At 44.7% G+C, this 15,569-nt stretch overlaps 1 protein-coding gene across 8 annotated transcripts in view; it reads right to left on the bottom strand.

The window, feature by feature from the left end:
* plxna4 (plexin A4) overlaps window positions 1-15,569 on the bottom strand; it is a 633,380-nt gene that overhangs the window by 236,144 nt on the left and 381,667 nt on the right. For all 8 annotated transcript variants that reach the window (XM_087999383.1, XM_043714038.2, XM_087999382.1 and 5 more), the window contains one exon: window positions 2,836-2,959. In XM_087999383.1, coding sequence (XP_087855509.1) covers window positions 2,836-2,959 — 124 coding nt within the window. The remainder of the gene's footprint in view (window positions 1-2,835; window positions 2,960-15,569) is intronic.

Here is a 15,569-nt window from a genome sequence, read left to right on the forward strand (position 1 = left end):
GCAGCAATGGTCACAGATACAATAGGATAATCATGCTGCTCCTCAAATCAACATAGATCCCAATTCTGATGTCAAAACTACTGCAAAATAGTAATAGTCCTTGAATGACAGGAAAAATGAAGCATATGAAAGGCAGCAGTTTTACAACTTGTTCTTCTAGAAACAGAGCCACACTTTCCTTAGATTGCTTTGCAATGGAGCAGTAGAAATAAAACTCCTTCCCAATTTTGGACTGGTGGCACTCCGATGTGTTACATCTAAAGTGCAAAAGCCTTTCAAATAGGCCCATACAAAACCACTGGTTAACTTTCTCACAGACAAACTCAGGTACAGAGCTTTTTTTTTTTCACTCCGCTCTTCCTGACTCCCCACACATCCTTGTGTGTCCTGACATTTTTTTGAAATCAGAAAGTGTGGCTTGAATTCAAGGCCACAAAATAATAACCTGTCGCTTGCAATTTCCACTGCAAATTGGAGATGCTTTTTTTTTTCCTCGGGTCCAAATTACATTTCAGAGCAAGTGATGTTGGCAGGCTGAGCTGAAAAATAATTTGCTGTTGGAATACAAAACCTGTCATTTTTTATCAGCAAATGGAAGTTGGCAAGGTGTAATTTCATAACCTATGTTTTAAAATAATACACTTTCTCTTTTTCCATTTCCTGCTGAAATTACATATAGCTTGATATCGGGTCCAATGAATTACATGGCCACACAATGGGCCCACTCATTCTCTCAGTTCTCCAAAATAAGTAGCCTCAAACCCCTTGCCCCCAGAGTCTCCATTATTCCAAATGGAGAGGATGCTACAGGTATGTGACCACCTGTACACGTCTAATTGAATCTGAGGGTACCAGTGGGAATACAGGATTTCTTTCATATTGGCAAATGGGATAACAGCAAAGAAATGAAGTCTCCAAATACCAAGTGTCAAATGTTAGCACACAGCTATTTAAACATATGTAGTGTTACAATTGAAACATGGGAATAATTGGTTTGCTTTCAACAAGGGTAATTTGACATACTGCAGTGGACATGTTCATAAAGGCTAGGGTTTTGCTAAGCTCTGAAACAGGTGGCTACAGCGAGAAGATTATTTGCACAGGACATGGTGGTTAGTGAGCAACTTTGGTGAACTCAGACAGACCAATTCTACAAAGAGATGGAGCTGGATCCAGTGGGTACAGGAGGAGATGGTAGTGGAGGGCAGGGAGGAAGAGAGGGATGGGGAAGCGGTGGACAGTGAGGAGCTGGACAGGAAGAGGTGGAGGGGATGAGGGGTGAACAGGTCAGGGGTGAGGAGCAAGTAGTAGAGGTGATAGGCTGGATGGACGGAGGGTGAGGGGATGAAATGGAGGGGAGGAGAGGCAAGAGAATTTTGGCATGGGTGGAAGAGGAAGGGATGTTGTGAAGGCAGGAAAGGGAGAAAGGGAGGGGGAAGAGGTAAGGAGGAAAGTGAGATGTTGATGGGAAGAAGGGGGAAGAGAGGGCAAGGGTGGGACAAGCTGAGCTGGACAGGAGAGAAGATCAGAAGAGTGAGGGGAGGGAGCATGTGAAGTGAGGGGAAGAATGTGGTGATGGGTTTGAAGAGAAGATGGTTGAGGGGGCAGCGAGGGAAAGAATGGAGAATTGAAGAGGACAATGAGAGGGAGCTAAAACAGACAGTGCCAGTTCCTAACAGTGGATGTGAAATATCCTAAGGCACTACTGAAAGAAGGGGACCTGGGAATTATTCCCAATGTCCTGAGAAACACTGAATGCTCAACCACCAGGTGAACGATTATCTGGTCATTGTCACATTTCGGATAATGCTGTTTATGAAAGTGCCCTGTTGTTTGCTCTGCATCACAACAGTGAATTATACCTCAAAGAGGTCGTTAACTGGCTGTAAATCACGTTAAGATGCCCTGAAGCTTTGAATGCTGTTTTATAAATGACATCTTAATTTTTATTTGCTGGAGATGATGGTGTACACTGGACTCGTAATCCAGAACCCACAGCTGACACACTGAAGACCTGGAACTGAATCCCAACACAGCAGACAGGGAAAATCTAATAAGTAATTGTGACTGTTTTCGATTGTTTGTGGGTGGCACGGTGGCACAGTGGTTAGCACTGCTGCCTCACAGCACCAGAGACCCGGGTTCAATTCCCGCCTCAGGCGACTGACTGTGGAGTTTGCACATTCTCCCCGTGTCTGCGTGGGTTTCCTCCGGGTGCTCTGGTTTCCTCCCACAGTCCAAAAATGTGCAGGTTAGGTGAATTGGCCATGCTAAATTGCCCGTAGTGTTAGGTGCAGGGGTAAATGTAGGGGAATGGGTCTGGGTGGGTTGCGCTTTGGCGGGTCGGTGTGGACTTGTTGGGCCGAAGGGCCTGTTTCCACACTGTAAGTAATCTAATCTAATCTAAAAGTCCATCTGGATCACTAATGCCCTTCAAAGAAGTAAATCTGTCACCCTTGCCTGGTCTGACCTACATATGCCCAAACCCACAACAATATGCTTGACTCTTCACTGCTCTCTGGGCCATTAGGAATGGGTAGTGAAAGTTTGGCTAGCCAGTGGGTTCCACATCCCATGAACAAATAACCAACAAAAAATCAAATTCCTCAGGCAGCATCCTAATGAATCTTTATTGCAACCAACTCTGAGACAGAAACATCACTCTCATTCTTAAACTAACAGTCAGCCTTTAACCTCTGCACGGTACCATTAGAAAATATGTTTTGGACGAATCCAAGGAAAACAGAATATTTAAGAAGGGTATGGCTTCCTGCTCCCCCCACCTAACCCCACCCCCAGCCACCTCTCAAAAACAGCTGGGTCATTGGCACTCACCGGTACGCTGTACTGTGACACAGAGATGTTGCTTGGGCTCACTGTGAGAGTGACACACTGCTTGATGTCAGACGCAAACCTTCGGAGTTCTGTGGAACGCTTACACTTATCTTTCCTCGTACACCTGCAACACAAAATGAAGGGAATTGAGTTTGGAAGCCAGCAGACCTTGGGCTTAAGCCCCATCCATTTACAGTCAGCCTGAAACCTTGGATAATACACAAGGGGCAATGACAGTGGCCTCACGGATACAGTACTGACTCATAATCCAGAGATCCAGAGTAATGTTCTGAGTAATCTGATTATTCGATTCATTGTTATGTTTACCTAAGTACAGTGAAAAGCTGTGTTTATGAGCAGTACAGGCAGATCATAGTAAGCAAGGACATGCAGATCATAGAGTGAGAAAAAAAAACTTTAGATAGCTTATGTCACACTAGGCAAGATCAACATTAGCAAGATCAGCATTATTTAAAGTGAGCAAGTCCATTCATCAGTCTAATGATGTCCAGGAAGCAGCTGCTACTGAACCTGCTGGGGTGAGTGTTCAAGCTTCTGTATCTCCTGCCTGACGGAAGAGGCTGTAGAGCATTACTAGGGCACAATGGGTCTTTGATGTTGTTGGCAGCTTTTCACAGCAACAAGCCGTGTAAATGGAGTCCATGGATAGAAGGTTGGCTTCCATATTGATCTGGGCTGTGCAGACCACCTTCTGCAGTTTCTTATGGTCCTGGGCAGAGCAGTTGCCATACCAGGCTGCTATGCACCTGGACAGTATGCTTTCAGTGGTGCATCTGTAAAGGTTGGGTGGATATGGATATGGATATGCCAAATTTCCTGAGCCTCCTGAAATAGAGGAGGCATGGTTGTGCCTTCTTAGCAGTTCTGGAATTGAATACCAGTCCCAGTTTCCTGGTCACCATCACCATCAATTGTCTGGTTCACTGCTGCCCTTCAGGGAAGGAATTCTGCCATCCTTACCTGGTCTGGTCTACATGTGTCTCCAGACCCATTGTAATGTGGTTGACTGTTAACTGCCCTCTGAATTGGCTGTAGGAAACCATTCAGCTCAAGGGCAATTAGAGACGGGCAAGAAATGTTAGCCTTGTTGTGACAATCTCAGAAAGGGAAACAAGCAGAAAAAAAGAGAGAAAAAACAATTCGATAGAACTCATGGCCCCCAAACCCTATGAAGTAACAAGCATTCCTCAAACCAAATTCCTTTTCAATGAGCCAAGATTCAGTCTTTGGATTTGATGAAGAGAAAGATCTCCCTTTGAGCACTTATCGAGTTCCTCAACAACAACATTAACATCCATTAATACAGCGCCTTTAACATAGTAAAACACAGGCTGTTACCAAATGAAGCTTGAAACTGAGCCACATGGGAGATAATAAAACCAGCTGTCAAAAGTTTGAACACAGATAGATATTAAAGAGTGGACTTAAATGAAGGGACAAAGAAACCTTGAGGAGATGGGGTTTACAGAGGCGATTTCAGAGTGCAGGACCCATACAGCTGAAGGCAGGACTGCCTGTGATGCAGTGATTCAACCAGGGAATGTTTAGAAGTGCCATATTGGAATAGTACAGAGATTACGCATATCTGTAGACTCAATGAGTCTTATTGCACAGAAGACGCCTTTTGGCCCATTGAAGCCAATCCACCCACCGCTGGAAAAGTTTCCAGAGAAAGTATCAACCAAGACCATGTAGATACTTTACAGCCTCATGCGGGTGGATTGTAGATGGAGGAGGGAACGTACAAGTTTGAGGGTTACCTCCCTCCATCCTCGACCTTGTCTCAATTTGATGTGGTCAATTAATGGCCACTTCGTGCCCTCTCTGATGTGAAGGAGGAGTGTTTGATGAGTGGGGCAGAAACCTGGCAGGAGGTACAGAAGCTTGAACACTCACCACAGTAGGTTCAGAAGCAGCTGCTTCCTGGCCATCATTAGACTGATGAATGGACTCGCTCACTTTAAATAATGCTGATCTTGACTAGTGTGACATAAGCTATCTAAAGGTTTTTTTTCTCACTCTATGATCTGCATGTCCTTACTTATTATGATCTGCCTGTACTGCCAGGTGGGAAAGGAAGATTGCTGCCTCCTTCATGGACCACCCCACTTCAGTGACTGGGGGTCCTACCTCGTTTTGATCAGGTCACAAGGTTTCTGACTCTTGCTGTACACAGAGACATAGTGAAGGTTATACACAATATTTAAATATTTAGGCGCACACTCGCAACACCATTAATACAAAACTACTAACCAAATGCTGGAGTATGAGATTACAGAAAGAATCATCCTGAATTGTTATGATGCAGAAGAAGGCCATTTGACCCATCATGCCTGCACTGGCTGATTAAAAGAGTATCATTACATGGCGCCAAATCCCTGTTTTTATCTCGTGCTCTTGCACATTATTTTAATCCAAATAATCATTCTCTGCATGGCTCAATTGCACCCACCTCCACCACATTTCCATTTCATACTCTAACTACACACTGAGTGAAAAAGATTTCCCTCACTTCACCTTTCTTCTACACGTCTCTTTATATCTAAAGCCTCTTAATTCAATTCAACTTTACAAGCAGGAAAAGTTTCTCCATGAATACTCCATCCAGCCCACTCAGGATTTTGAAACCTTGACCATATCTCCTCTCAGCCTTCTTCTCTCTAGGGAGAACAATCCCAACTCCTTCAGACTATCTTCAGCCCTGAAGTTCCTTATCCTTGTAAACTATTTCTGTACTCTGTCTAACGTATTCACATCCTTCATAGAATGTAGAACCTAGAACTGTACACAATACTGAATTCTAACAGCGCTTCATATACAAATTCAACATCACCTCCACACTCTTATACTCTATAGGTAGACTCAACTCTATTGGAATAGATGGGTGCATGATGACTGGTGTAGGAACAATCGACCAAAGGGCCTCTTTCAGTGGGTAAACTCAAAACAACTGTTTTCCACAGGGCACTTTTGACATGGCGTTAGGAATGTGAGCATAGCCTGTAGCCATTAATGGTGAACTGGCTGCAAGGATTTGCAAGCAGCAGACTTTATCGACAAGAGTTACATGCAGTCATCCTCAGTCATACATTCAAAAAGGTTGAAAAATTGATTCAAAAGGAGCCAAAGGGATGTGGGTTCAAATCCCACCTGAGAGAATTAAGCACAAAATCTATACTAACGTCTCTCGTACATCACTGAGGGAATGCTACATCATCACAGATGTCAGTTTTTAAGATGAGACATTAAACTCGGGCCCCCAGCTGCCCTCTCAGGTAGCCAGAACAGATTATATCTAATGTAGGATGGGAAGTTCTTTCTATGACTGAGGTCAATCACTCATTGCTTTGTGCGGGAGCTTGCTGTGCACAAATTAATCAGTGAGCTTCCTACACTGCACCAGTGAGTACATTTCAAAAGTACATCAATGGCTGCAATATGTTTTGGGATGGCCTAAGGATGTGAAAATCAGGGATATCTACTGAAACAGATTTTGTCCTAAAATTTTCTACTGATTTTTTAAAGTTCATTCAGTCGCGAGACAGGGGTCTCGCAGGCTGGGACACCATTTAATGCCCATCACTAGTTACACTTGAGAAGGTGTGGTGAGCTGCCTTCTTGAACTGCTGCAGTCTACATGCTGTACGTACACCTACAATGGCCTGAAGGAGGGAATTCTAGGATTTTGACCCAGCGACAGTGAACAAACAACGGTATATTTCCAAGTCAGGACAGTGAGTGACTTGGAGGGGAACTTGCATGTGGTGGTGTTCCCCTGTATCTTTCAACCATGTCCTTCTAGATGGCATGGCTGTGGGTTTAGAAGGGGTGCTGTCCAAGGATCTTTGGTGAATTTCTGTAGTGTACACTGCTGCTACTGAGCTTCAGTGGTGGAGGAAATGGATGTGGTGCCAATCATGCAGGCTGCTTTGTCTTGAATGGTGCCAAACTTCTTGAGTGTTGCTGGAGCTGCGACCAGCCAGACAAATGTAGAATATTCCATCACAATCCTAACATGTGCCTTGTAGATGATGGACAAGCTCTGAGCAATCGGGGGGTGAATTACTCGCCGCAGTATTCCCAGCTTGTGACCTGCTGTTCTAGCCAGTTCAGGTTCTGGTCAATGGTAACACCCAGGATATTGCTTTAGTGATGGTAATGCTACTGAATGTCAAAGGGGTGATGGTTAGATTCTCTCTCATTGAAGATATTCATCACCTGGCACATGGTCAGAACGTCAGAGCTGCCAATTTATTTGGATTTACATCATTCAGTGATTGTCTGGTCTCTGATTACTCAGTTATTGGGAGATATGGGCCAGTAACTCTGTGTCTTTTGACAGAAGCTGCTCGATCAGTTCTGGAGTTCCAACATTTTCTACGTTATTTTAAGTTCCAGCATCTGCAAGGGAACGAATTCCAAAGTCCTGATCAGGAAAATCCCAAATTCAACCCCCAAATCATAACTGACTTATCCTACAGGAACAAGATGGATCTGTTTTCCAACTGCATTTACCAGCTGAATAAACTGAATTCCCTTGAATTCAGTCAGCGTTTATCAGCAAACATTCCCAGTTCAATCCCAACTTAACGCAGCTACCACACTCCTGTGGTCAACATCCCAAGGTGAGGAATTGAAAAATTGAGCCAATTTCCCCTTCCCACACAACATATGGTGCAAAAAGCAACTGATGCTGGTGCAATTGTGAACTTGACATCAGAAATCAATTGATCTTTATTAAATAAATGCTTTAAGGGATATGGAGGTGGTTAGGGATTGAAATGAGGTCACAGATCAGCTATGGTCTTGCTGAATAGCTGAACAGGCTCAAGGAGCTTAACAGTCCACACTTGCCCTTACATTCTCCGAGAATGGCTAGTGACTTGTGTTGGTGAACTCTCTGAGCGCTCCATTAATCACTGTGCAATGGATGTTTGTGCTCATGAAGCATTACACAAGCAGGAAGCTAATGACTTCTGAAGGGGGTGGGGGGGGTTAGAATCCGAGTAGGAAGGAGAGAGGAAGGAAACGCAAAATGTTCCTTCAGCTCCAGAGGTTGAAAGTACTCAAAACCAGAGGGACCCATTGCACGAGTGTCAGTGTGTGAAGAGAAGAATTCCGAGGCTGAAAATTCTCAGGAGTGCAGTTAAAAAGTACATTTGTACCAGCATTAGCCCATCTTCACAATACAATCAGGGAGACAAAAAGCCCTTTTAGGTGAAACTACTTTCACATTATCACTGCATGAGGGAGTCTCATCTTGATTGAACGCTGTGCTCACATACTGCCTTTAATTCCCCACATGCCCATCAGATCCATCTCAACGGTTTCACTTGTATCTGATTGCAACCCAAACAGCTATGGATGAAAAGAATATCCACCTGGTTAGGGACAATGCCCTTCTACCAGACCAGGGACTGGTGTTAACCCTTGCCTCTTCCGTTTGAAAATGCCACATTCAACTAGCTGTGAGATAACAGTTCCATAAGCATCTCCAATCACTCAGCCAAGTAACAGTCTATTCATAAAAGGCTCAACAATACGATTTTAAGCAATTTGCAAAGGAAGCAAATGTAATGTGAGTAAAAACCTTTTTCACCCAGTGAGTTGTTAGGACCTGACTGGACTGCCTGGGAGTGTGATGGAGGCAGATTCAAGCAACACATTGAAGGGGAATAATCAAATGATTATTCTAATAAGAACAAACATGGAGGATTACAGAGAAAAGGCAGGAGAATGGGTAATAAGGCCAAATTATCATTCAGGAGAAATGCAGATGCTGGAGAGTCAAAGCCGAAAAGTGTGGTGCTGGAATAGCACAGCAAGTCAGACAACATCCGAGGAGCAGGAGAGTCGACATTTCGGGCATAAGCCCTTTATCAGGAATGCAGAGGGGGAAGGGGGCTAAGCAACCCTCCAACTTGACACCGCCCTCTTGAACTCCTCTCACCGTTCTCACTATCACAATCACCTCCCACCTGTATCCACCTATCACCTTCCCAGCTACCTTCCCTCCCAGCCTCACCCCACCCCATTATGTATCTTTCAGCCCCCCCAACATTCCTGTTGAAGGGTTTATGCCTGAAATGTTGACTCTCCTGCTCCTCAGATGCTGCCTGACCGGCTGTACTGTTCCAGCGCCACACTTTTCGACACTAATTATCATTTAGATAGCCAATGTAGCTCGATGGGTCAAATGACCTCCTTCTACACCATAACAATTAGCAGAAGAATGAAAGAAGAAATTTCCATTTATATAGCGTCTTTCACAGCCTCAGAACATCCAATGGTACTTTAAAGGCAAATATGTATTTTTGGAGTGTTTTGACACAGGGAAATTCATGTGGATTTAAAGCAGTAAGATTTTTGATAGGGAAAGATATCAATAAAAATAACATCATAGAATCCCTACAGTGTGGAAGCAGACCAATTGTCCAGCAAATCCACACCAACTCTCCGAAAAGCAGCCCACCCAGATCCAACCCATCCCTGTAACCCTGCATTTCCCATGGCTAATCAATCTAGCCTATACATCCCTGAACACTATGTGCAATTTGGCATGGCCAATCTACTTGATCTGCACATCTTCAGACTGCGGGAGGAAACGCAGACACGGGGAGAACGTGCAAACTCCACACAGACAGTCACCCGAGGCTGGAAGTGAACCCAATCCCTGCTGCTGAGGGGTAGCAGTGCTAACCCTAAAGGAAAGCTGGGAAAATGGAGATGAAGACCAGATCGCTCATGAACTAACCGAACAGTGGAACAAATATTGAGCAGTCACCTCCTGTTCCTATGCTCCATTTTGCAAACCAATCATGTCTGGGGTCAGTGCACCTATAAAACATGTCAAGTCCACATCTTGTGATCCACACTGGCCCAAGATATTTTATCACAAAAAATATAATTCCAACCACCTCTGCTGGATGGCGGATGACATTAATAACTGAATATTAATAATGCTGATTACAATAAATTTCCCAAAATTTATGATAGCACGGCAGAATTAGCTGCAGAGAGTGGCAGATTAAAGCACTTGATTCAGCACCCAGAATATTAACTCAGCAACCCCCTCCTTTATTGCAGGCTGTTGGAAAGGGTCAATTCAGAGAGAAAACAAGAGAAGAAATTAAAAGTAAATGCCTGAAGGAAAAGTGGAAATGAAAAAAATAAGGGAGACAGAAACAAGAGCAGGGAGAATGCAAAAGCAACAAAGGAGCAAAATATTTTTGTGATAAATATTTGTGCATTTTGAATTTGGCGGCTCAGGGAGCAGGATTAAAGGACTTCAGTTACATGGAAAGGTTGGGAGAATCCAGGACTGTGCTCCTCCGAACAACAAGGTCAAGGAGAGATTTAATAAAGCTATGGGGTTTTGATGGAGTCAATAGGGAGAACTTGTTTCCAGCAGCAAGCCCAAATTAAAGATGATTGGCATAAAATCAAGGGGATGTAGATGAGGAGACTTTTCTTTAACAAAAGTACATCTGACCCATGATTTCCTGACCTTCAAGAGCCAGAGACTGGAAGTACGCTGAAAAAGATTGTCAGAAGAACATAGGAACTAGGAGCAGGAGGAGTAGGCCGCCTGGCCCATCGAACCTGCTCCATCATTCAACAAGATCCTGAGTCATCTTTTCGTTGACTCAGCTCCACTCACCCGCCCTCTCAACGTAATCCTTAATTCATTTATGTTCAAAACTCTATCTATCTTTGCCTTAAAAATATTCAATGAGGTAGCCTCAACTGCTTCATTCGGTGAAGACGTTCCTTCTCAATTCGGTCCTAAATCTGCTCCCCTTTATTCTGAGGCTATGCCCTCTTGTACTAGTTTCAACCACCAGTGGAAACAGTCTCTCTGCTTCTATTCCCTTCCTAATCTTATATGTTTCTATAAGACCACTCCCTCATTCTTCAAAATTCCAGAGTATAGTCCCAGTCTACTCAATCCTCCAACTTCAGTAGACAATTCACAGGCATGTGGAACCCTCTGGAAATATCTGCAACCTAAGAGTTAGAGCCAGAGACTTTGGAAGTTCCAATGCATACCAGTAGTTCACCAAGAAATCATAGAGGGATTTTTAACCTGCTCTGACTCCTGCCTCACTATCAATGGACACAAAATAACTCACTGAGTGACCTCAGCCCTGATGTGACCCTTCCTCCACACTGACCTCCTTCACACAAAAACTCCCACCTGCACCAAATCCCCCGTCACGGCAATATCCCCTCAGACTGAACCACACCTCACGTGACACTCCTTCACACTGAACCTCCCCCACACCAAACCCTGACCTTACAGCGATACCCCCCTCAGACTGAGCATCACCTCACACCAACCCTCCTCACACTATGACCCCCACCTCACAAGGACCCCCTCACACCATTACCCCCCTCACACCGACCCCCACTCACTCTGACCTCCCCTCACATATTAACCACCCACACAATGAATCCCTTTACACCGAACCCCCCTCTTCATACTGAGACTCCCCCTCACACAGATACCTACATCACACCAACTCCTCCTGACACTGTGATCACCCTCAACCTGACACCCTCACACCCTGACCTCCCCCCAACAAATTTCAACCCCCCCTTCACACAAACTCCACCTTCACCTTCACACTGTGAGGTACCCCCCCACCCCGACACCCCTTTCAAACTGAGACCTCCCCACACACTGAGAACCCCTCTCACACTGACACCTACCTCACTCCCCTCACCTTACCTCGACCCACCCCCTCATACTGTGACCACTCCCCAGCCTATCTCCCTCCACCTCTCCCCAATCCCACACACCCAGCCCCTCATCCCCAATCTGATCTCAACCTGACACACTCTGCCCCCCGATCCAAACCTCACAGCAGTTCTGACCCTTCAAGGGCCAGACTCAATGACCCCATCATTGGCACTTCTGACTTTGCCCCAGGATATTACCCTCTTACCCTCCTGACCCTGCTCATCTCAACAAGCCCCCAGTAAACACCACCCCCCGCACCCCCACCCCACACTAATACGAAGATGACCCTTGCATCCATCGCACTTCACTCTGGACCCAACTAACCCAATCCTGACGTCCTCACTCCACACCTGACTCCAACTCCTCGAAATAAAAAGAAATACTGTTGGAGGAACTCAGCTGGTCTGGCAGCATCTGAGGAGAGGGAAGCAGAGTTGACGTTTCAAGTCAGACATGACTCTTCTTCAGAACTGAGGAAAAGTCATATCAAACTCAAAACTGTTCCTCCGTTAAATCTGTTTCTCGCTCCAAAGTCGCTGTCTATCATCTGACTTCTCCAGCAAGGCCTGTTTTATTTCAGATTTCCAGCATCTGCAGTGTTTTGCTTTTATTGGAATGTCCACTCACTTGATGGGCCACCTCACCCACTCCCCACCTCAGTCTCATTCATTCACTAACACGCTGTCAATGTCCCGCAGCACTTGCGCGTGTAACAAAGTGAGTGAACTTACACGGATAATCACTGCTATAAAACAAAAGGGATGTGGCGAGGCATTGCCTCATTGTTCTCCAATTCTGGACTGGATTGGATTTGAAGACTCCACTGTTGGAAACCAAGAAAGGAAACACAGGGAGCAGATGTGAGGTAAAAGAGCAATTATGTGAGCAAGTAACACCGTACACAGTGCTGATTGTGCTTGGATCATTTGAAGGGCAGTAATCCAGAATTTGTGTCTCATTTGAACATTTCCCAAAGTGTGGATAAAAAAATGGAACTTGCTGCCACACCAAACAGTTGTAACAAAGATGCACAAGTAGGGTGAGGCAGGTCAGCAAGTAAGGGAGAAAGAAACAGAAGGATATGGTGAGATGTGGGAATAGGGTCATATGGAGCATAAACAGAATCATTGACCTGCTGCTTTGGTTCATTATTGCTGGAACATTCCATTGGTACAGCATTACATCGTTAGTATGAGAAACCAAGTTCCTGCTGGGGTCCTGCTTTTAAAATCAAAAGTCCTTTTACTCACCAGGAAATACATGCAGTATTAACTAAACTAGCAAGTACTTGGTGGGTTGAATGGCCTCTTCCAGTGCTGTAAATTACTCAAATTAGACTGCTCTTTCAAAGTACAATGGGATGAATGGCCTCCCCCTTGTACTATGGGAGGTGCTGCCAGTTCTTTGCACATGTGCAAGAGGGAGGGCAATAGTTCACCAGCTCCTCCTGAAAGGTTGCTCTTGCCCTCAGCCTATCCTTCTGCCCCGATCACTCGTATTCCCATCGGGTCAGCAGGCAGGTGTACTGGCTGCACCAGGACTGCAGTCTGACATCAGTAAAGAGAGCCCTTTCCAAAGCTGATCTCGGAGATGGGTGAAAATCTTAAGATGGGGACAGGAAACTAAGCTGCAACATTGAGCACCTTCTAGGCCATGACTAACCACATACACAAATCTCTGCCCATCGTGTGGAATGAATCCATCCATCAGTCAGTCAGCCAAGCAAGTTTTCATTACATTTCATTGAGCAGCTCAATCACCTGCCCTCAGTACGGATACCTTCAGCCGTCTCCAATAACGCCAGAATGCCTCCTGAGGGTCCCTTTCATGCAGGGCATGTGACAAGTCAACGGAATTTAAGAAATATCTGAGCTTTACAATATCAAATGTGCAGCATTAGTGGCTATAGCAATCAGTGCCGACTGATTGCAGATAGTCGGAAAAAACTCAATACAGCATCTGTCACAAGAACAGAGCGCCTGATTATAGCCAAGGAGGGACTTATTGAAGTGCTGTCAGTGTTACAGTGCAGGCGACTTAGTGTTCCTTTTGCACACAGCAAGATCCCACAAGCCTCATTCCTGATGAAGGGCTTTTGTTCGAAACGTCAATTCTCCTGTTCCTCGGATGCTGCCTGACTTGCTGTACTTTTCCAGCAAGTTTCCACACTTTGAACTAAGATCACACAAGGCCCTCCCCCCCAAATGTAACAATAACTGGAACACCTTTTTTTGTAATGCTGGTTGAGGGTTAAGTATCGTCTGGGGCATTGGGGAAAATGCCCACTTTGAAGTAATACCATGTGATCCTCCATGCCAATTAAGGGGGACACACAGAGTCTCGGTTCGATATCTCATTCCAAAGCTGGCATCTCCTAATAGCGCAGCATTGCTATGGTACTGCATAGGCAGTGCCAACCAAGATACAGGTTCACCTGAAGTCATGAATCAAACTCACTGGTAGTCCGAGATGCTCCCACCAGGAACTTGGTGCAATAAAGGAGATGTCAAATATTGATGAAATTTGGCTAATAATGACAAGTCACCACTATGTCTCAACGGGATGTGACCATTAACTGCTGCACAGACAGTGATGGAAGCGAATGAAAGCCATTATCTACTGACAGGTTAGATTAGAGTAAAATCAATATGAACACAAATTGTTTCCTGTCACAGCACAATCAAATCCTCTGGAGGTACATCCCCCCTCCTCAGATTTGGATCTTGTGGTAAGGTTTAAGGGAGCTTCTAGGCCTTACTGATGCTGGCTTCTTCCACCTGTACTTTGTTTTGTCTCCCTGCCCATGGTCTCTGGTCTCCATCAGCCCACCTGACTGCATGTGGAGTGTCTCATGGTTCTGGCCCACCAATACAATGGCTCTAGTTTCGATTGAAAAAGTGAGTGGCAAGGAGCTTCCAGGGTGAGCTCCATGTGGTCAATTGGCATGGAGTAGGGTAGGTGTCTCTGACAACACCCCGGGAAGCCCACAGCAAAAGAGGGCCTGTGCTGAAGCTGGAATTCAAATAAATCAAGTGGGTTTCTCTCTCTCTTTCTCTCTCTCTATACACCTCTCTCTCTCTATATATATATACCATTCTTTCTCTCTCTCTACACTAGTGTCTCCTTTCTCTGTCTCTCCTCTCTGGACTCACTCTATCTCTTTTCAGTGGTCTCTCTCATTCTCCTGATCTTTCTCTCTGTCCCACATGCTCTCTGTCCGAAACACTGGTTGCTAATAGCCTGAGCTTTGATGCAGTATGTACCACAGTACTGAGATTGCCATCCTGTGAATCATCAGTCTCCCAAGTTTCATTACATCCTGGTTATTAACTGCGGGATACCAGACATAAAAAACACTTCCTCCAGTATTTCTTTAAAAAAAATGAAGATTTTCAAATCCTTTCATGGTGAAATCAGCTTTTATTAGATTCAATTGAGCAAATCCTTTCTTTATTTACTGACCTATTTACAAATCTGGGGTATTAAAACTCTAAATCTCACAGTTCAATCATTCCTCACGTAATCTCACTTTGTTAGATCAAATCTCTCCCACTGAGCACCTGTTCTCTTTTAACTCTGTAGAGATTGTGTCTATAGTCAGAGCTGAATATGCTAGACCTTCAGAAAAGAAAAGCCTTCAAATTAAAACTTGCAATTTGGGAAATTCTGTCACTGATATTGAATCAACTTTTTTAATGCCTGTAGACACAGATACCCCATTCTAACAATTTTGCACTTATTGGAATGTCTGCTTTAACATATGGCAGACCATTTTCAATTTTGGACTGGACTTCTAAGTAGCAAGTGACATCCATGCAATAAACATTTTCCACAATAGATAAACCAACTCCGTGGAGTCTTCAACAACATGAGTATTGCCAAATCCCCCACCATCATTACTCTGGTGTTATCATTAAAGCTGAACTGGACTGGACCAGCCATTTAAATACTGCGGCTCAAAAGCCGGGTC

Source organism: Chiloscyllium plagiosum, unplaced genomic scaffold (assembly GCF_037043375.1).
Source record: "Chiloscyllium plagiosum isolate Xiang-an unplaced genomic scaffold, Cpla_swu_hap1 HiC_scaffold_23, whole genome shotgun sequence".
NCBI lineage: Eukaryota > Metazoa > Chordata > Chondrichthyes > Orectolobiformes > Hemiscylliidae > Chiloscyllium > Chiloscyllium plagiosum.